The sequence below is a fragment of the Papio anubis genome, chromosome 3, assembly GCF_008728515.1.
Source record: "Papio anubis isolate 15944 chromosome 3, Panubis1.0, whole genome shotgun sequence".
NCBI classification, from domain to species: domain Eukaryota; kingdom Metazoa; phylum Chordata; class Mammalia; order Primates; family Cercopithecidae; genus Papio; species Papio anubis.
The window spans coordinates 67,663,354-67,685,894 of NC_044978.1; the positions used below are offsets into that span (position 1 = coordinate 67,663,354).

At 37.3% G+C, this 22,541-nt stretch overlaps 1 protein-coding gene across 2 annotated transcripts in view; it reads left to right on the forward strand.

Moving 5' to 3' along the window:
- Nucleotides 1-22,541, forward strand: part of BBS7 (Bardet-Biedl syndrome 7) — a 55,530-nt gene that overhangs the window by 12,484 nt on the left and 20,505 nt on the right. Inside the window, exons 6-13 of one of the 2 annotated variants that reach the window (XM_031664306.1) lie at nt 2,704-2,776; nt 3,447-3,563; nt 5,183-5,313; nt 9,390-9,474; nt 10,816-10,918; nt 12,640-12,832; nt 14,308-14,382; nt 20,651-20,716. In XM_031664306.1, coding sequence (XP_031520166.1) covers nt 2,704-2,776; nt 3,447-3,563; nt 5,183-5,313; nt 9,390-9,474; nt 10,816-10,918; nt 12,640-12,832; nt 14,308-14,382; nt 20,651-20,716 — 843 coding nt within the window. The remainder of the gene's footprint in view (nt 1-2,703; nt 2,777-3,446; nt 3,564-5,182; nt 5,314-9,389; nt 9,475-10,815; nt 10,919-12,639; nt 12,833-14,307; nt 14,383-20,650; nt 20,717-22,541) is intronic. The other variant, XM_031664307.1, reaches the window with a different exon arrangement.

The window sequence follows — 22,541 nt, forward strand, 5'->3', positions numbered from 1 at the left end:
CTATAGGATGCTTAAAATAATATTTAAATGTAAATAGCATATAACAGGTAGATCAACTGGATCAGAAACAGGCTGGTAATAGTTGGCGCAGTTGATGAAAAAGTTTAGCTGTTAAGTCCATGCCAGCACAGGCTATCTTACTCTTTGGAATTCCATAGACAGATGGCCATTTCTTGGCATCAGCGCTTTTGTAGAAGGAAAGATCCAGTGAGTCTATGAGGTTTTTACCCCCCAGGGACAAAGTCATGTTAAAGGTTCATTTTAGGCTTGGCATCTTGGCTCAAACCTGTAATCCCAGCACTTTGGGAGGCTGAGACAGGAAGATCATTTGAGGCCAGGAGTTTGAGACCAGCCTGGCCAACATGGTGAAACCCCGTCTCTACTAAAGATACAAAATTAGCCGGTTGCAGTAGCACACCCCTGTAATTCCAGTTACTCAGAAGGAAGGAGGCTGAAGCACGAGAGCACTCGAACCCAGGAGGCAGAGGTCGTGCAGTGAGCTGAAATTGCGCCACTGCATTCCAGCCTGGGCAACAGAGGGAGACTCCATCTCAAAAAAATAAAAATAAAAAAAAGGAAAAGAAGAAAGGTTCATTTTAGAGTTATGAATGATTAATTTCCCCCATAGCCTGTGCTTTTAAATATGAATTATTTTGAACAAGGCTTTTAACAGGAACTGTTTAGCATTCAATTAGAAATTGACTGAATTCTAGGATTTTGCTTTGTTTGACAAGAGAGCCATATGCTTATTACTTTTTAAAAAAAATTACTAAAGATCTGCAGAAAATAAAGTTGAAATCTTTCCCTCTGCACTGCATACTTTTTTCTGACTCCCCATCTATCTCTATGAATAATCCATTACTCCAGAGGTTGCCTTTTTTAAACAGTTTTGTGTATATTCTTTTGTGTTTATATAGTTACGTGTAGAAAACTGTAAATTTTAAAATGATATTTTAAATAAAAGATAAAGCGGGCTGGGCACAGTGGCTCAGGCCTATTACCCCAGCACTTTGGGAGGCCAAGGTTGGAAGATCACTTGAGTTCAGGAATTCAAGACCAGCCTGGGCAACATAGTGAGACCCCTGTCTCTTAAAAAAAAAGTTTAGCTGGGCATGGTGGTGCATGCCAGTAGTCCCAGCTACTCAGGAGGCGGAGATGGGAACATCACTTGAGCCTGGGAGGTCAAGGCTGCAGTGAGCTATGATCACACCACTGCACTGCACTCCAGCCTGGATGACAGAACCAGATCCTGGCTCAAAAAAAAAAAAAAAGAGATAAAGTATATGGCTTTCTTATGTTTTCTAAATAAACGTTAAACTTTTTTAGGCCCGGTGTCGTGGCTCACGCCTGTAATCCCAACACTGTGGGAGGCTGAGGCAGATGGATCACCTGAGGTCAGGAGTTCAAGACCAACATGGCCAACATGGCAAAACTTTGTCTCTACTAAAAATACAAAACTTAGCGAGGCATGGTGGCCTGCACCTGTAATCCAGCTACTCGGGCAACTGAGACAGGAGAATCACTTGAACCCGGAAGGTGGAGGTTGCAGCGAGCTGAGATCACACCATTGCATTTCAGCCTGGGCAACAGAGTGAGACTCCATCTCAAAAAAAAAAAAAAAAATTAAAACAAAAATGTCATACCATATTTACTATAATTTTGCAAATTGTGTTTTCTTTTCTTTTCTTTTTTTTTTTTTTTTTTTGAGACAGAGTCTTACTCTGTCACCCAGGCTAGAGTAGTGGCGCAATCTCAGCTCACTGCAACCTCTGCCTCCTGAGTAGCTGGAATTACAGGCACGCACCGCCATGCCTGGCTAATCTTTTTGTATTTTTAGTAGAGACAGGGTTTCACCATGTTGGTCAGGCTGGTCTCAAACTCCTGACCTGATGATCCACCTGCCTCAGCCTCCCAAAGTGCTGGGATTACAGGCGTGAGCCACCACGCCCGGCCCATTTTGCAAATTGTGTTTTCTTTCAATTCTAGATCATGGGTATTTTTTCCATGTGAGTATAAGTTCTTCTAAATCATTCTTTAACAGCATCACAAATACTGCGCCTCAAATGACAAGCATTACAAGTAGCAAAATTGAAAAACTGAGAAATATAAAAGGACCTAACTTGTTTTTTTTTATCTAAGTAGCAGGTCATTCTACCTCTAACTGGAGCAGATTTTGGGAATACCCAAAGGCAAGGCCAACATTTTCCTTAGGAAGTAACTTTGTGTCTATTAAAATATTTGGATGTATTCCAAGTTAAAGCTCTCCAGTTCACCTAGAGAGGACAGGGAATAATTTGTTCCTAGAGACTTGATAGGAAAATCTACCAGTGTCAAGTTTTCAGGCAAACAACGTATTTAAAATATATTAAGGGTAGACAATATTTTAAATGTTTTCTCCATGGTCTTTTACACTATATATATATATGTGTGTGTGTGTGTGTGTATATACGTGTGTATATATATACGTGTGTGTATATATATGTGTGTATATATATACGTGTGTGTATATATATGTGTTCAAATCAGTTGATATATGCAAAATTGCTAACAAATGCAAGTTGTATTCATAACCTAATTTTTAAAGCAATTTTATTCTAGGTGTTACTAAGAGTACTATATTTGAATATTGATGTTATTCATGAATGCCTCTATTATTTTCAGTCTGTATTCTGTTTCAGTTTTTAAATACTTCTTTTCCTTCAGGGATCTGATGTGATGTATGAAATTGAAGTTCCTGGCCCCCCTACTGTCTTAGCACTACACAATGGAAATGGCGGTAATCAGGATTTTATTTTTCACAAATCAACTATGTGTTTTAATATTAAGTGAAAATGGGAAATTGTAGAAAGGACATAAACTAGAAACGAGACAGTTGTCTTTCTGGGATCTTGCCAGTAACTAACAGCACAAGTTATTGAACTTTTAATTCTCCGTTTTTTTTTTGGTTTTGGGGGCCTGGGGGGCAGGCTCTCACTCTGTCTCCCAGGCTGGAGTACAGTGGTACAATCTCAGCTTACCACAGCCTCGACCTCCCAGGCTCAAGGGATCCTCCCGCCTCAGCCTCCCTAGTACTACAGGCACACATCACCATGCCCGGCTAGCTTTTTGGCATTTTTTAGAGACAGGGTTTTGCCATGTTGCTCAGGTTAGTCTGGAACTCCTGGGCTCAAATGATCCTCTCACCTTAGCCTCCCAAAGTTCTGGGATTACAGGCATGAGCCATGGCACCCAACCTAGTTTCTTCATCTTAAAATTAGATAATGGGGAAATGTCTTATCTCTTATAACTATAAAATTGAGTGAATATATAATAACCATTCTCAAAAATTAAGTTTTATGTCTTTTTATAATATTTTTTAAATGAGATTTTTACATAACAATATTTTAATTTTAAAGAGATTACTAATTGTAGGAGAAATATAATATGTTGACTTTAATTATAACTAGGTGACTCTGGAGAAGACCTTTTGTTTGGGACATCAGATGGAAAACTTGGGCTTATTCAGATTACTACATCCAAACCAATACACAAGTGGGAAATTCGAAATGAGAAAAAGAGGGGAGGTATGCTTTTCATGTAGTTCAGATTCTGAGGTGTCAATGATTATTAAGTATCTTAAATTATATAATTTATTCTATTTTATTTATACTACATAGCAGACTTAGCAATTCACACCTTGATTTATCTACTATTTGTTTATTTGTCAGGTCTGTTATACTATTGGCATAATTCTTTTAAAGTAAGAAATGCTTATAGTAATTTGGTATTGATGCGTTTTTACAGGCTAATATCATTTTATGCTAAAATCCAGTTTTAATTGGATTTTAGTTGTCTGAGGTAACTTAGTTGTCTGAGGTACAGAATTAATTGGAATCTAGGAGTCTTTGTTATGAAGCAAAGAAGAAGTGCAGTGGGTCAGAGAATATTCCTGTTTTCTAAGGAATTTATAACTTTCTAAGGAGAATTTATAACTGATTTGGTAGATAGTGAGATGCCTATGTATATGTTCAGGATGTTCATATATTCATTTATTCCTTCAACAAATACTTATTAGGAGAGACAGAGTAAAAACAAATAAATACATAAAGACAGCTTTACCTAGTCACCTGAAGAAAATAAAACAGGGCAGTGTATTGGAGAGTGATGATAGAAGGAGGAGGGTCACTTTTAGACCAGGTAGTCAAAGATAGCCTCTTAGAAGAGGTGAAATTTGAAATGAGATTCAACTGATAAGAAAAAGAGTTAGCAATATGCAGATTTGCGGGGAAAAAATGTTTCAGGAAGAGGAGGAAGTAAGTGCGAAAGATTTGAGGTGGAGGTAGATTTGATTCATTTGAGGAACAGTAGGAAGGTCAGTTTGGCTAAATGCATTAACATGGCAGGAGATGGAGTCAGAGAGGTAGAGTAGAGCCAAACTGTGTAAGCCTTGGAAAACAGTTTGAATTTTAATCTAGGTGCTGTAGGAATTCATCAGAAAATTTTCAGTGGGAGTGTGACATTTAATTTACTAAGCCTAAACAAAACAAAGGACACTGTTTGGAGAATGGATTGGAGGGGGCGGGAGGAAGCAGGTCAAAATTGGAAGCATGGAGACCAGCTGGAAGAGTTATTATAATTTATTCTAGTCTAGGCTAGCTTAGTCTAGGCTATCAGTAGCTGGAAACCTAAAGGAGACAATTTCAGTATATATTGTGGAGGTAGAGAAGATGGAATTTGCTAGTGGTTTTGATATGAGGGGTGGTGAGAAAAAAAGAAATCAGAGATGTAGCCCAGAATTTTTGTCTAAGCAGCTAGGTAGAATAATTTATGGAGATGGGGGAAGACAGAGGGAGGAGCAGTATTGAGAGGGTATGGTAAAAAGGGGAATAAAGAGTTTTGTTTGGGGTATGGAAAGTTTAAGATGCAGATGTCTGTGAGAAGATACCAAATTGAATATATCAGTCTGGAGCTTTGGCCAGAGCTGGAGGGAGATATAAATGTAGGGGCCGTTCTCACACAGATTATATTTAAAGACCTGGAAATAGATGAATGTGGATGGACAAGAGAAGAGCACTTGATTTTGCTCAAAGATTTTTACTCAGCATTCTGAGTCGGAATATGTGTTATTTTCATTCTTACTTGGCATATACTTGACGATAACTATTAGTCTTCTTAATAACTTATCACATATCTCTTTTTAAAGGTATTTTGTGTATTGACAGCTTTGACATTGTGGGTGATGGGGTTAAAGATTTACTTGTTGGGAGAGATGACGGAATGGTGGAAGTGTATAGTTTTGATAATGCAAATGAACCTGTTCTACGATTTGATCAGGTAAGTTCATTAAAAAAGACTATATATGCTTATTATTTGTCAAATTATTATAGAGATGACAGATGGTTTGAATTTTATTAAGTGAAAATATATTAAAATCTTGTGTTTGGTTTAAAATATTGCTATTTTGATGTTATCAGAATCTTCTCCAGACTTCTCTTATGTTTGAATAATAGACTTTTGCGTTTAAGCAGGATAATAAATTACTTTTTCATTATACTTTAAAATATTATTATAAGTATCTAAAGTATTAAATATTTTGCCTTAGTTTATAACATATAATGACACTTTATAGGAGTAATATTTATATGTTTGGTTAATATAAATGAGTCTGTTGTTTTAAAATAATAAGATTTTAGGAATAAACTTCATATTGTTAGGACAGTATCAGAAATAACCTTAAGCAAAAGGAAAAAAGTAGCAGTTTCACTCTACGCACTCAAGGGCTGCCTGTATAAGAAGAAATACTAGATAAAAGTAATTTTAGTTCACAAATTTTAAATGTAATTAAGCTGATTTATGCCAAGCTATAAAGTTACATAGAGAAGCATTCTGGCATAAATTGAATCTTTCCTTTTCATGAACTAGTGTTCTCCAATCCCGGGCTTCCCTATCCTGCCTCATATAGGACATACTGAGGCTATTAAACTTAAAGGAAATAAAAGAGTTCACAACTCAAGTGTCAACTCTTTTTTTTTTTTTTTTTTTTTTTTGTCTAATTTCTCTACTAGTGGTATCTCCCAATCCTAACTTTAACTGCAGTTCAGAAAATACAAGTGGTTTGAAGCACAGGTAAAACATATCATTTAGAAAATATAGGGATAAAAATGTTACACAGTTGAGGTTATTTTTTAGATTGGTTTCAAATTTGTTCATCTTGTTTTGGTGTAAAAAGTCATCCTGCTAATGAGGCAAGTAATAGTCTAGGCTTAGAAATAATAATCCATTGTTGATGATCTCCTGCTTTTCTTCATCAGCCCTTTGAGAAACTTTCCTATTCGGACCCCAAGTCTCCTCTTTGACTTTTATTCTAAACCCCAGAAATGTCATAGCATTTACCTGTTCTGCCAGGTCTGGCACTAAGAAATCCTATCTTCCTCTTATTTCTTCTGTCTAATGACAGAGGTCCTGCTTTCAGGTTATGCTTAGGTTGGGAGTACTCTGCGTCATCTTGGATTCACATCATCACTTACTATGTTGCTTTTATAATCAGGAGGAGACCTACTGTCTGACACAGTCTGGACTGGTAGATGGTTGATTAATCAAAAAAGATAGTTAAGGGGTAAATCATAAAAAGAGAAAATATGTATACCTTGAACATTGCATTTTAACTTAAACATATACTCATTTGCCAATATTTTGAGGAAGGACCAAGGTCTTTTTTTTGTAAGTTTAGTTCCATGTTTTCTTACATAAAACTTATCCATAGTATATTGCCCAGGATCTCTGATTTTATGGTTATAGGATCCTTCCTTCCTTCCTTCCTTCCTTCCTTCCTTCCTTCCTTCCTTCCTTCCTTCCTCCCTCCCTCCCTCCCTCCCTCCCTGCCTTCCTCCCATTCTTCCCTTTCTTTCCTCCTTCCCTCCCTCCCTCCCTTCCTTCCCTCCTTCCTTCCTTTTTCCTTTGTTTTTCTTTTCCTGCTCCTTGCAGAACAAGGCTACCCCATAGGCAGTGTGCAGAGTAGCCCCAATTTTTTTATATAAGTACATAAGATAAATGAATTTCATTAAAATGTTCTATTAGCAAAAAAATATATAGAAATGAACAGTTAAAAAAGGAAATGAATAGTTTTAAAAATGTTTTCCAAGTATATTGCATTAAAATACTCTTTAAAGTTGTAATTAATAGTTCCCTGATAAACCACTCAGAAAGTGAGAATGTGCGTGTTTCTATTGGTTGAGTAAAACATTATTCTGCAAGTCAGGTGATTTCCAGTGTTTTGTGTTCAGTAAATTAAAGGAAGATCTAATCAAGTTGTCAGATCAATAAAAAACAATTTTTTGAAAACTTTTATTATACACATCAACTGGACACTTGTTAAAAATGCAGATATTTGACCCCACCTGTAAATCTAACTTTATGTGATTTATAATCAAACCTTTGTTACTTGAATTTCTCAGGTAATTAGCCTCAGGAACAACTATCACATCCTAATTTGCAGGATAGCTCAGAGGTTTGCCCCCTATAGGGTAGGTGAAGAGAACTAGTGTTTTGTTGATTGTCTGGTTTAATGCTAGTGTCCCTTCCTTCCACTCCCTCCTTTAAAACAAAGGTTCTCAGTCTTGCCTGCTAAGAATTACATACCAGAGTTTTTCAAACTGCTAGTCAAAACCAATTAGTGTGTTGCCAGTGCAGTTTTTAAAAAACAGAATAGATTAGAACATATCAGAGTATGACACAAATCTTTTAAGTTAGATACATTGCTTTATATGTTTATGTGTGAATGTATACCAGATTGTAATATAAAATTTATTGCTTGCTTTCCAAATAGCTTGAAAGCCACCGACCTAGAGTGTTTGTTAAAAACAGAGTTTCTGGCCAGGCACAGTGGCTTACACCTGTAATCCCAGCACTTTGGGAGGCCAAGGTGGGAGGTTTGCTTGAACCCAGAAGTTCAACACTAGCCTGGGCAACATAGGGAGACCCCATTTCTGCAAAAAAAAAAATTTAAAAATCAGCTAGGTATGGTGGTGTACACCTGTAGTCCCAGCTACTTGGAAGGCCAAATTGGGAGGGTCACTTGAACCTGGGAGGTTGAGGCTGCAGTGAGCCGTGATCATGCACTGCATTCCAGCCTGGGCAACAGATCAATGTCCTGTCTAAAAAAACAAACAAAAACAAAAAACCAGCTCCCTGCATTATTTTAAAAGAAAGAAAGAAAGAAAAAAAAAAAAATACAGATTCCTAGTTGAGTTACCTAAGTGGTTGTCAAATAAGTTTGGGAAGTATTGCTTAAAAGATGGTTATTATAAACACTGAGTCATCTGAAAAAACTTGATTTCTCTCCACAATAGCAGTTTTCCTAAAGATTCCATATAGGTTACCATCTTCTTTATTTATCTAAAAAAACTATTTTGAGAATACACATAAGAGATGGTGCATGGAATTCAGATAATAGACTAAACTTACAGGGTATTTTGCTTTTTGCTTATGTAATTTTTTTTTTTTTTTTTTTTCCCCAGACAGAGTCTGGCTCTGTAGCAAGACTGGAGTGCAGTGGCATGATCTCGGCTCACTGCAACCTCCGCCTTTGGGGTTGAAGCAATTCTCCTGCCTCAGCCTCCCAAGTAGCTGGGACTACAGGCACGCACCACCACGCCCACCTAATTTTTTTGTATTTTTAGTAGAGATGGGGTTTCACCATGTTGGACAGGATGGTCTCGGTCTCTTGACCTCGTGATCCGCCAACTTCGGCCTCCCAAAGTGCTGGGATTACAGGCGTCAGCCATTGCGCCCAGCCTTGCTTATGTAAGTTTTAAAAAAACCTTTCTTTATGAAAATAAACTGGCCGGGAGCTATGGTTCACGCCTATAATCCTAGCAGTTTGGGAGGCCAAGGTGGCAGATTGCTTGAGCCCACGATTTGAAGACCAGCCTGGGAAACATGGCGAAGCCCCATCTCTACAAAAAATAGAAAAATTAGCCCAGCGTTGTGGCACGCACCTCTAGTCCCAGCTACTCTGGGACCTAAGGCAGGAGGATCGTTTGAGTCCAGGAAGTCAAGGCTGCAGTGAGCTGTGATTGCACCACTGCACTCCAGCCTGGGTGACGGAGGGAGACATTGTCTCTAAATAAATAAATAAACTATTTTAGCTCATTAGATGAGTATATCGTTAGTTGAGTGGTACCCACAAATATACTAGGATCGTTTTGAATCTTCTTTCCCAAATTTAAAAACACTGAAGTTTCCTGCCATTTGTTCAAGATATTTTGTCTTTCTAATCTGAGTGTCTGCACATAAGCATTCAGTAAATATATGTTGAATGTCTGGAGCCAGGGAAAACGTTGTGTAGCTTATTTTTAACATGTCTGAATTTTTTAGTTACTAATGAAGTGCTTGGTCTTAAACTTCCTTAGATGTTGTCTGAAAGTGTCACATCTATCCAGGGTGGTTGTGTAGGAAAAGACAGCTATGATGAAATCGTGGTGTCCACATATTCAGGTAAAGTAAATGATAATAGGTAATTGAAGAAAGAGTCAGCAACAAAAAATCTAAACTTAATAAACTGCTTTTGATGTCTCTTTTTAAAAAAGAGTTATAGTAGTCCCCCCTTATTCATAGGGAATCTGTTCCAAGACCCCTAGTGGAAGCCTCAAACCTCAGATAGTGCTGAACCCTGTGTATATTTTTTTCCTATACCTACATGCCTGTAATAAAGTTTAACTTACAAATTAGGCATAGTACAAGATTAACAATAATGAATAATAAAATAGAGCAATTATAACAATATGCTTAACATCACTACTCTTGCGCTTTGGGACCCTTATTAAATAAAGTAAGGTTACTTGAACCCAAGCACTATGATACGGCAACAGTTGATCTGATAACTGGTTTGGCTTCTAAGCGAACAATAGATAGGCTGGTAGCAGGTATCATATACAGCAGGTGATATGTTGGATAAAGGGATGATTTACATCCTGGGCAGAATGGAGCAGGATGGCATGAGATTTTATCGCCCTATTCAGAATGTTGTACAATTTAAAACTTAGGACTTATTTCTGGAATTTTCCATTTAATATGTTCAGCCTACCATTGACTATGGGTTACTTAAATGCAGAAAGTGGAATCGTGGATAAGGGGAGGCTGCTGTGTTAATCAATCACTCTTACTTATAGCATTAAAAACTTTCTTGGTTAAAAAATAAGGAGAAAGTATAGGCTTCTTGATTTATAAAATAGTTGATATTTGAATAATACTTTTTAAGAGTGTTTAGCATGTCACTCTTACCTTTATTAAATTATCTTATTTGATTTAAAGAGAAGTACTTATTGAGATTTATTTTATGTTTTGGACTATGTATGTGTCTGATAAAAAAACTTTTATTTTGAGACAGGGTCTCAAAAACTTGCCAAAACTTCTTTTGAATTGGTAATTTTTGCATCCTCATAGTAGTCATGTGAGAGTTTAAATTTCCATGAAAGTAATTTTTAAAAGGCAATTCTTATTTTTCAGCTATTTTTGAAATTGCTAGACTATGTTGACTTACTCCATATTTTAAATCTGTTAAGAAGTAAAAGATTCCCTTCATTATAGTATTATGGTATTTCAGGCAAAAAAAAAAAAAAAAAGATATCGTGAAATGCTTAAGTAATTTCTCTATAGTCTGAATATTTTCCAGCTTGATTTTGTGTTTTGTTTTTGAATGAAGTCCTAGGGTTAAGACAGGCTGATATTGGTGGACAAAGGGGCATGTACATTGGAGTTTCTGCTACACAATGCATAATTTATCTTTTTTAACACCAGCAGTACTAAGTGGTGCGTGACTGTAATTCATCTCTACAGGCTGGGTTACAGGTCTGACAACAGAGCCCATTCATAAGGAAAGTGGACCAGGAGAAGAACTAAAATTTAATCAGGAGATGCAGAATAAAATTTCTTCCTTACGGTAACTTTGAGTTTTTTATTTGCTTTTTTAAAAATCTCATGAAGTGTGTGGTTGTTGCTTTTTATTACTTATAGATGGAGTATATTTTGTTGGAAGGAATTATATAATTAATTAATCACCTTTTAAAATGAAAGTTTACAGTTTTGAGAAAATTAGCAGTAAGTGCTGATTAATATTTTGGAGATAGAAATATACTTTTTTGTATGCCTTATTCTGAATTGACTTTTTCTTAGGTCAAGAGTTGTATTTTTCTTTTTTTTTTTTTTTTTTTTTACGTCATAGACACTTGTAGTGTTTTATTTTTTTATTTTCACAGACATTAGAAATAAATCAACACAGATGGCTGTATTATTTCTCATTAACTCTAACATTTACTCTTCCTGTGGACCCTTCTGAATCTGTAATATTGGCTTATAAATTTTCTTAACTGGAACTGAGTAATGTTGACTCCCCTAGACACAAGAATTGCTTTTATGGTATGCTCAATTTGACGTGTGCTATGAAAAGGGGGACCTCAAACTCAAATAAAGATGCTTCATACAATAAAGAAGTAGGAGTTGCTGAAACTTTTAATGACTGCTCTCCCCATTTCAACCCATGCTGACCTTTTGTGGAGTGAAGGATGATCTTTTTTTGGTGGTAGTTGAAGGCTACAGAGACTTTTAAGGCAGCAAATGCCACAAGTACTAGTAGTACAAGCCATTTCACCAAAGCCACCAGAGAGCAAGCTGTAATGTTCATGCAAACAAGTATGCCAGATTCATTCAGGATATCCTACTTCATGCAACAAGGATACAAGTATAGTTAATGACTACTCTCTCACATCCTCAATATAGTACCTTTTATTTATAACCAAGTCTACCATTTCTTGATTCCACACTGGAATGTAAGCTTTACAAGAAGCTTATGTCTGATTTGTTCATTTGATACCCAAACACTGCTAGGTACATAGGAGTAAATCTGTAATATTTAGCAGTAAATATTCTTTAATGAATGAATCTTTTCCTTTGTTCATCACACAAATCCCTTCCAAGCTCCTCCCTAGACTTTTCCTCCTAAATTGTGGCTAGTTAAGCTTCATGTTGTTCTATCCCAATGACTGTTCACTCCATTTGCATGTGGACCTTCCCCTTAACTGGAGCTCTAAGCAATGCCTGTGTAGTTCAGTCTCAGCAGAATCCTCTCCAACACTTGGTAGTTAAGCTGTACCACTGGCTCATGATCATCCCTGTGGTCCCCAAAATGCTAATATTCTGCAGCTTCCTTTTTATTTTTTATGTCTTCCCTAGTGTCTTACTTAAAGTTACATGTTTACTAGCTTCACACATTTTGTCTCTTTTCATTAAGTCTAGTATGTTCTGCAATATTAATTTCTCTTTAGTATAATAAGTTTCTCTTCTGATTAGTATTTTATGTAACTGTACTAAGATTCCTGTGTTAAGATTGATTATTTTGTAGCCTACCATGATATTTAAAACTCTCTATTAATATTGCTAGTATGGGACTGAGTACGTGTTTTAATTTTTGGGTTAAGGATAAATAATGTGGAATCATTTAGTCAGTCATAGAAGCAAAAATTTTGTTCCCTTTATTTTTATTTTATTAGCTCAACTAATAAAAACACATTTTGTAAAAGCAAATGTCTCAAATTTTTGTAAACATTCTAAGGACCTCAAATGTTTATACTTACATTTGACAAATTTGTGTATGTTTTTCTCCAGGAATGAGTTGGAACATCTGCAGTATAAGGTATTGCAGGAAAGAGAGAATTATCAGCAGTCTTCTCAATCAAGCAAAGCAAAATCAGCAGTACCTTCCTTTGGTATAAATGATAAATTTACACTAAATAAAGATGATGCCAGTTATAGCCTTATCTTAGAGGTACAGACTGCAATAGATAATGTCTTAATACAGGTAAGCAAAATGTCTAATTTCTTAGTTTTATGACTGGATCTATTTTACAAACCAGTCATATATACTAATCATTATTGAACATTTTTAGTTTTAGACAGTAATTTTTTATTTTTTTATTTTTATTTTTTTGAGACAGAGTCTTACTCTGTCACCTAGACTGGAGTGCAGTGGTGCAATCTCAGCTCACTGTAACCTCCGCCTCCCAGGTTCAAGTGATTCTCCTGCCTCTCAGCCTCCCGAGTAGCTGGGACTGCAGGTATGTGCCACCACGCCTGGCTAATTTTGTATTTTTAGTAGAGACAGGGTTTCACCATGTTCGCCAGGCTGGTCTTGGACTCCTGACCTCAGGTGATCCACCTGCCTCGGCCTCACAAAGTGCTGGGATTGCAAGCGTGAACCACGCCACTCAGCCATAGACAGTAATTTTAAATGTTTATGGCCTTTTAATCTATTGTTTGCTCATAGATTATTTGAATTGTATTTTTACTTTTTATTTATGTACTTAATAAACCAAAGATGGGCTTAAATTTTAAGAAGAAATAGAAAAGACAGTAAAGTTTTTCTTCTTTGGCTACCCTCTGGGAGAATCTTAACAAAGATGTGACTTAGAAAACTACCATATTTAACGCCCTTGCTAGAACTTTTTCTTTTTAAGCCCCAAACGTTAAAGTACAGCTTGCTCATTAACCCAATAGTTTCTGGCAGGTCAACAGGCAAAGTAGAAAATCCTAAAGGGTGAAATTTAGGGGTAATAATGTATGACTCCATTCATCAATGTATACATTTGCTGACTTATTTAAATTAGAAGGTATTCAGGAAGTAGAAAAGAATAATAGGATGAATAGAAAACAAGCAACAGATAGTAAACCAATCACAAAATGAGAACATAATAAATTGGAGGAAGAGAAGGTTTAAAAAGACGTAATGAAGATATCAGATTATTTTAAAAAACCTAAAGGCAGAAAACTCTCTTAAGTAATGCTAGCTCACGGGTTGTTGCATTGAGCAACTCTGGGAATGCCATTCACGTAGAACACAGTGCAACAGCTTTGTCCTAGAAACTGCCTCTCCAGAGGAGACCAAAAATTATCTTCTTTCTGTGTTACAGGTGAAATTGAAACTGCTAAAAATGAATCAGAATGGCCATGTGATTATTTATAGCTCATAGTAACATTTTTAGTACTTTACAAAAATAAGTGGGGCAATTGGACTTCTAAGGGGGTGGTAAGAGATTATATTCTGTGATTTTTATATTCCAAGTTAGAACAAAACAGGTGATTGTAAAATAACATTTATTCTTTATTATATTTATTTTCTAGAAGTATATACTATCAAGTATAAATTAAGAGAATTCATACTCTCAGATTTAAAGATGAATATAAACTAGAACTAAGGAGAACTCTTAGAGAAAACATAATTTATGAACATTTTTAGGTTTTCCATCTAAACCTTCTTTTTTTTAATATTGACTGTAGAGTGATGTTCCAATAGATTTACTTGATGTGGATAAAAATTCTGCTGTTGTTAGCTTTAGCAGCTGTGATTCTGAGGTGAGTAAAAAATATAAAAGAATTCTTCACATGCTTTCATTTCTATTATGCCATTTTGATTAAAGTCTATAAATGCTGTTAGGTTTTGATGTTTCTTTTTCAGTCATTTCTTATGTAACCTCTCCTTCAAAATCTGTGTCGGTTCTCTTTCCCTGTCCTCAGTCGAGAAACCTAGTGTTGTCCTAGATTCCTTCCTTTCTGTGATCTGTTACAGGTTGATATCCCTTATGTGAAATGCTTGGGACCAAGAAGTATTTTGGATTTTGGATTTTTTTAGGTTTTGGAATATTTGTTTTATACTTACTGGTTCAGCACCCCAAATTTGAAAATCTGAAATTCTGAAATGCTCCAGTGAGCGTTTCCTTAAAGTATTATCTTGGCACTCAAAAAGTTTAGGGTTTTGGAGCATTTTAGATACTCAGTTTTGGAATGTTCAGCCTATAGACCCAATTAGTCAGTTTCTGTCAGTTCTACCTCCATGGCTTTCTTACTTCTACTTGGCTTCATTCCTACCCCTGTTAACTTAGTCCAGGCCCGTATCATGTCTTCCTTGAACTACTTTATACATTTCTCTGCCTCTAGTCTTGCCTCTGACTTCTGGGATATGCTGTATGTACACTACCACCAGAAAGTCTTCCTTCCTAAAACACAAACATCACTGTATCTTTCTTTTCTCAAAACCTTTTAAATATTCCTGATTTCCTGCTAGATATAAATATAGATTCCTTATTGTGGCATAGAAAACTTTCCATGATTCAGCTCTTGATTACATCTCTAACTTCTCTCTCACTGGTTGCTACCACCCCTCCCATGCACATTATTTCTGCCAAACTGAAGTTCTTAAAATTCCTGAAAATGCTATATAGTTTCACACATCCCTGCATTGGAACATGATCTGTTGCTTCCCCCGCTCTTCCTGCCCTGCCCCACTTTTTCTAGGTTTGTTGAATGCGTAATAAACTTCATTCAACAGACTTTTATTGAGCACTTAACATGTGCACAGTACCTGAGATGAGATCACGTCAGTGCTTTTGGACGTGCTTTTGGACATGCTTTCTGTATCTCTTCTTTCTGCTTAGTACTAGCCGATAAGCAGTCTCAGAGCTACGTGTGACTCCTGAAGAGAAGTCAAGGTATAGATAAGGTTTGGATTAATTGCATTGGAGAAGGCAAGCCAGAGCAGGAGGAGATGGTAACTGGAGTTGGTGGGTAGTTGTATTAATATGTATTTTATTTTTATTTTTATGCATTGGCACTGCTGCAGAATATATTTTACTTATTTGGTTTTTGTTACTTATTTACTTTTTTTAAGACATGGTCTCACTCTGTTGCGCAGGCTGGAGTGCAGTGGCGTGATCATGGCTCACTGCAGCCTCGACCTCCTGGGCTCAAGCAGATCCTTCCACCTCAGCCTTCCAAGTAGCTGGGACTACAGGCACAAGCCACCATGCCTGGCTGATTTTGAAATTTTTTGTAGAGACAGGGTCTTCCTATGTTGCCCAGGCTGGTCTCAAACTCCTGGGCCTAAGTGATCCTCCCACCACAGCCTGCCAAAGTGCTGGGATTATAGGCATGAGCCACCATGTCTGGCCTTATATATTTTTTAAAAAGGAGGAATAAAAGAGTAGATAAAGTAAAATATTGATAGATATAAGAATACTTTTCTTTCTTTCTTTCTTTCTCTTTCTTTTTCATTCTTTCTTTCTTTCTTTCTTTTTCTTTCTTTCTTTATTTTTGTTTCTTTCTGTCTTTTTTTTTTTTTTTTTTTTTTTTTTTGACGGAGTCTTACTTCATCACCCAGGCTGGAGTGCAGCGGCACAATCTCAGCTCACTACAACCTCCGCCTCCCAGGTTCAAGCAATTCTCCTGTCTCAAGACTCCCAAGTAGCCGGGACTACACACACACGCCACCACACCCGGCTAATTTTTGTATTTTTAGTAGAGATGGGGTTTTGCCATGTTGGTCAGGCTGGTCTTGAACTCCTGACCTCAGGTGATCCACCCACCTTGGCCTCCCAAAGTGCTGGGATTACAGGTGTGAGCCACAATGCCCAGCCTATTTTTCAATATAACTTCATAGTAAAAATTTTATTTTTAATAAGAGATTTTATAACAGTTGTATTACATTATCAGTATATGGTTTGTCATCCCTGTTTGAGAACAAAACACAAAAGATATGGCCTACATTTTTATGATTATTTAGAAAATCAAGTTAACATAAACTTAAGATCTTTGATTCTTAAGTTACTATGAAAGATTAATCTGTTTTAATTACATCACTGAAGGATTTTTTGAAATGACTATTTCATACTAATTTAAAATATGTTTTCTAGGACAGTGGCTTTAAAAAAACTTATGGAGATTTCAAGTATACACAAAAGTAGAAAGACTAGTATAATAACTTGCATGTACCCATCACTAATGTTCAACGTATGGTTAGTCTTTTTTTTTTTTTTTCAAGAGATGGGGGTCTTACTGTGTCACCTAGGCTGAAGTGCAGTGGTGTGATCATAGCTCATTGCAGCCTCAAACTTCTAGGCTCAAACTTACCTTCTTGTCTCATTCTCCTGAGTACATAGGACCATAGGCATATGCCATGATCCCCGGCTAATTTTTTTTTATTTTTTTACATTTTGTAGAGATGGGGCCTCACTTTGTTGCCCAGGCTGGTCTTGAACTCCTAGCTTCAAGCTGTCCTTCCACCTCCCAGCCTCCCAAAGTGCTGGGATTACAGGTGTGAGCCACCATGCCCAGCCCAGTCTTATTTTCTCATGCTCTTCACCCTCTCCTTCCCCACTCCCAAACCTCATCCCAAACATGTTATCTGTATCATTTATCAATAAACACTGTAGTATATAACGTTTGTTTTTAATCATACAAGAATATATTTACGGCTTGGCACCGTGGCTCGTATGTGTAATCCCAGCACTTTGGGAGCCCAAGGCAGGTGGATCACCTGAGGCCAGGAGTTCAAGATCAGCCTGGCCAACATGGTAAAACACCCTCTTTACTAAAAATACAAAACAAGTAGCTGGATGTGGGGGCATGCGCCTGTACTCCCAGCTATTCAGGAGGCTGAGGTATGAGAGTCAATTGAACTCAGGAGGCAGAGGTTGCATTGAGCTGAGATCACACCACTGCACTCTAGCCTGGGCAACACAGCAAGACTCTGTCTAAAAAAAAAAAAAAAAAAAAAAAAGAATATATTTACTTTTAAATTGATCGGTCCTCTCTGTTGAGTTTAAATGATTTGAAATTGTAATGTTTGAGTTTTATATTTTATATTACCATCCTTTTCATTTCTTTGATTATTTAATAAAAATAGAGAAATAGTCTCGAAAATAACATATAAATTATCTTACGTTGCTATGTCTGTTTTTGTAATCCATGAACCTAGCTACATTTCTCTATTTCTAGTAGTTTAATATTCAATTTCAAGAAGTTATAATATTTGAAGGAACTCCTCTAGGTTAGTTCAACAAACATGTATTAAGTGCTTACAGTGTGCCAGGCACTGTGCCATTTGCTGGGAATAGAGAGAAGAGATATTTTCTTTCCTCTGTAAGTATTTGTGAAAAATCCAAGAGATTCAATATCAAACTCTGATGTATGTGCCTTTATAGTATAAACATTTTGTATTAGTCCATTTTCACACTGCTGATAAAGACATATCCAAGATGGGACAATTTACAAAAGAAAGAGGTTTATTGGACTCACAGTTCCACCTGGCTGGGGAGGCCTCACAATAATGGCAGAAGGTGAAAGGCACATCTCACATGGTGGCAGACAAGAGAGAATGAGAGCCAAGAGAATGGGGTTTATAAAAACATCAGACCTCATGAGACTTATTCACTACCATGAAAAACAGTATGGCAGAAACCACCCTCATGATTCAGTTTTCTCCCACTGGGTCCCTCCCACAGCACATGGGAATTACAGAAGTACAATTCAAGATGAGATTTGGGTGGGGTCACAGCCAAACCATATCATTCCACCCCTGCACCTCCCAAATTTCATGTCCTTACATTTCAAAACCAATCGTGCCTTCCCAAAAGTCCCCCAAGTCTTAACTCATTTTTGCATTAACTCAGAAGTCCACAGTCCAAAGTCTCATCTGGGACAAGGCAAGTCCCTTCTGCCTATGAGCCTGTAAAATCAAAAGCAAGTTAGTTACTTCCTAGATACAGTGGGGGTACAGGCATTGGGTAAATACAACCATTCCTAATGGGAGAAATTGGCCAAAATAAAGGGGCTACAGGCCCCATGCAAGTCCAAAATCTAGCAAGGCAGTCAAATCTTAAACCTCCAAAATGATCCTTTGACTTCATGTCTCACATCTGGGTCACATTGATGCAAGAGGTGGGCTCCTATGGCCTTGGGCAGCTCCACCCCTGTGACTTTGCACGGTGTACTTCCCACTCCTGGGTTCTTGCATAGTCTGGCATTGAGTGTCTGTGACTTTTCCAGGCTCACAGTGCAAGCTGTTGGTGGATCTACCATTCTGGGGTCTGGAAGACAATGGCCCTCTTCTCACAGCTCCATTAGGCAGTGCCCCAGTAGAAACTCTATGTTGGGGCTCCAACCCCACATTTTCCTTCCATACTGCCCTGGACAGGTCCTCTGTGAGAGCCCCGCCCCTGCAGCAAATTTCCGCTTGAACATTCAGGTGTTTCCATACATCTGCTGATATCTAGGCGGAGGTTCCCAAACCCCAATTCTTGACTATTGTGCACTGACAGGCTCAACAACACAGGCAAGCTGCCAAGGCTCAAGGCTTCTGAAGCCACAGGCCAGGCTCTGCGTTGGCCCCTTTCAGCCACGGCTATAGTGACTGGGACACAGGGCACCAAGTTGCTAGGCTGCACACAGCATGGAGATCCTGGGCCTAGCCCACAAAACCACTTTTTCCTCCTAGGCCTCCAGGCCTGTGGTGGGAGGGGCTGCCATGAAGACCTCTGACATGCTCTGGATACATTTTCCCCATTGTCTTGATGATTAATGTTCGGCTCATCATTACTCATGCAAATTTCGACAGCCAACTTGAATTTCTCAGAAAATGGGATTTTCTTTTCTATTGCATTGTTAAGCTACAAATTTTCTGAACCTTTATGATCTCCTTCCCTTATAAAACTGAATGCTTTCAACAGCACCCAAGTCACTTCTTGAATGCTTTGCTGCTTAGAAATTTCTTCTGCCACATACCCTAAATTATCTCCCTTCAAAGTTCCACACATCTACAGGGCAGGGGCATAATGCTGCCAGCCTCTTTGCTAAAACATAGTAAGAGTCACCTTTGCTCCATTTCCCAACAAGTTCCTCATCTCCATCTGAAATCACCTCAGCCTGGATTTCATTGTCCACATCACTATCAGCATTTTGGACACAGCCATTCAATAAGTCTCTAGGAAGTTTCACACTTTCCCACATTTTCCTGTCTTTTTCTGAGTACTCCAAACTGTTCCAGCCCCTGCCTGTTACCCAGTTCCAGTGTCACTTCCACATTTTTGGGTATCTCTATAGCAGCACCACACTCTACCAGTACCAATTTACTGTGCTAGTCAATTTTTACACTGCTGATAAAGACATACTAGGAACTGGACAATTTACAAAAGAAAGAGGTTTATTGGACTCTCAGTTCCACCTGGCTGAGGAGGCCTCACAATCATGGAGGAATGTGAAAGGCATATCTCACATGGTGGCAGACAAGAGAAAAGAGAATGAGAGCCAAGAGAAAGGGATTTTCCCTTATAAAACCATCAGCTCTTATTCATTACCATGAGAGCAGTATGGGAGAAACTGGCCCCATGATTCAATTATCTCCCACTGGGTCCCTCCCATAACACATAGGAATTACGGGAGTACAGTTCAAAATGAGATTTGGGTGGGGACACAGCCAAACCATATCACATTTGGTGTTTGCATTGTCAGATTTTTAGAAGAATTCTTAATGTTTAAAAATGTTATCGTAAAAACTCAAGATGGAAAGAGCATGAGCTTTAGATAGGAATTTGAATTCCAGTTTCATCATTTAATGGCTGTGGGGAAGTTATTTAACTCCTCATAACCTCAGTTTCTTCATCTGTTAAAGCTTAATTAGTAAAACTTAGTGCATAGGGTTTTTGTAAGTATAAGTTAGAACATGTTTCAAAAGCACTTAGCACCAGTGACAGGTACTTAAGTAAATGGTAACCATTATTATTATTGATGCCTTTTTTTTGTTGCTAAAAACATGGATTCATTCTTTTCCTCCACTTTGTATTCTTCCCAGTCAAATGACAACTTCCTTCTCGCCACTTATCGGTGCCAGGCAAATACTACAAGGCTGGAACTCAAGGTAAAAATATTAGAAATTACCTTTACTTGAATGTTTAAATTTCCTTTTTCCTCCTGGTATGTCTTATAACATATGATATTATTTGTTTGCATTTAATTTCTCCCTGAAATGAATTGTTTTGGAGTAATGAATTTTGAATGACCAGTTAGGATATAATTTAGCCCAGACCACAATCTCTGCTATTATTTCTTAATCATCTTCTCTAAAATTATTGATTTTTATTTTTTAAATAGAAATTGGGTTTTGCCATGTTGCCCAGGTTGGTCTCAAACTCTTGAGCTCAAGCAGTTCACATGCCTCAGCCTCCCAAAGTGATGGGATTACAGGGATGAGCCACCATACCCAGCCTAAAATTATTGGTCTTAAAGTTTCCTCTAACTGAAAATTTTCTTTCAAATGTTTTATTATAGAAAGTTTCAAACATTTATAAAAGTAATGAATCCCCATGTATTAATCACACAGCTTCGGCAGTGATCAACTCATGGCCACCTTGTTTATGCTATCATTACTACCCTAAAATATTTTCAAGCAAATACAAGATACTCATAATTTCATTTAGTGTGTCTAAAAGATAGGTACTCTCTCTTTTTTTAAACATAACTACACTATTATCACACCTAAGAAAAATCAACAATTTTTTAATATTATAAAATATTTAATGTTCAGATTTTACTGATTTTTGTTTTACAGCTTGTTTAATCCAGTCATCTTTTTTTTTTTTTTTTCTTGAGATGCAGTCTCACTCTTGTGCTCTCGTCGCCCAGGCTGGAATGCAGTGCCATGATCTGGGTTCACTGCATCCTCCGCTTCCCAGGTTCAAGCAATTCTCTTGCCTCAGCCTCCTGAGTAGCTGGGATTACAGGTGCCTTCCATCACACCTGGCTAATTTTTGTACTTTTTTTTGTTTGTTTCGTAGGGACAGGGTTTACCATGTTGGCCAGGCTGGTCCTCAGAGTCATCTTCTAAATTAACTTAGTTATTAAAGTATCTGAGCATTTGTCATATATTTTCCTACCACCTGAATTTTGCTGATTGCATTCCAGTGATATCATTTATTATCATACATTCTAGAGAAAACCTTTTAAAGTTTGACATAATCATTTTTATAATTAAATACTTACCATAGCACACAAATCTGTTTTAGTTATTTATAGTGGGATTAATTTTGATAGACGTATGATCTAAAAATTAAGGACTGTAACTTTTTTCCTGGTGTTGCTGATGTTTTGAAACTCAAAGGTTTTTTTATTTTTCAAGAGAGATGCTGTTACACAATATTTTTTTCACATCTGGTTAAGGAAGTTCCAGTTAAATATGATGTTTCCCCTGAACAATTCATTTTGGTCTGCATACATTCCTTTTTATGTACTTTGAAAGAAAAATGGAAAACTAGGATAAATTTATTTCTAAAAAAAAAAAAAAAAAGTATCAGTAAGTGACCTAATTAAACATTTTACATTGAGCAAGTTTCTGCTGACAAATTTGAAAGTTGAGTAAAAATTGATTAAAAGTAATGTTTCACTTTTTTTGTTGTTGTTTTGTTTTGTTTTGTTTTTGAGATGGAGTCTTGCTCTGTCACCCAGGCTGAAGTGCAGTGGCGCAATCTTGGCTCGATGCAACCTCCACCTCCCTGGTACAAGCGATTTTCATGCCTCAGCATCCCTAGTAGCAGGGATTATAGGCGTGCACCACCCTGCCTGGCTAATTTTTGTATTTTAGTAGAGAGAGGGTTTCACCATGTTGGACAGGTTGGTCTCGAACTCCTGACCTCAGTTGATCCACCCACCTTGGCCTCCCAAAGTGCTGGGATTACAAGTGTGAGCCA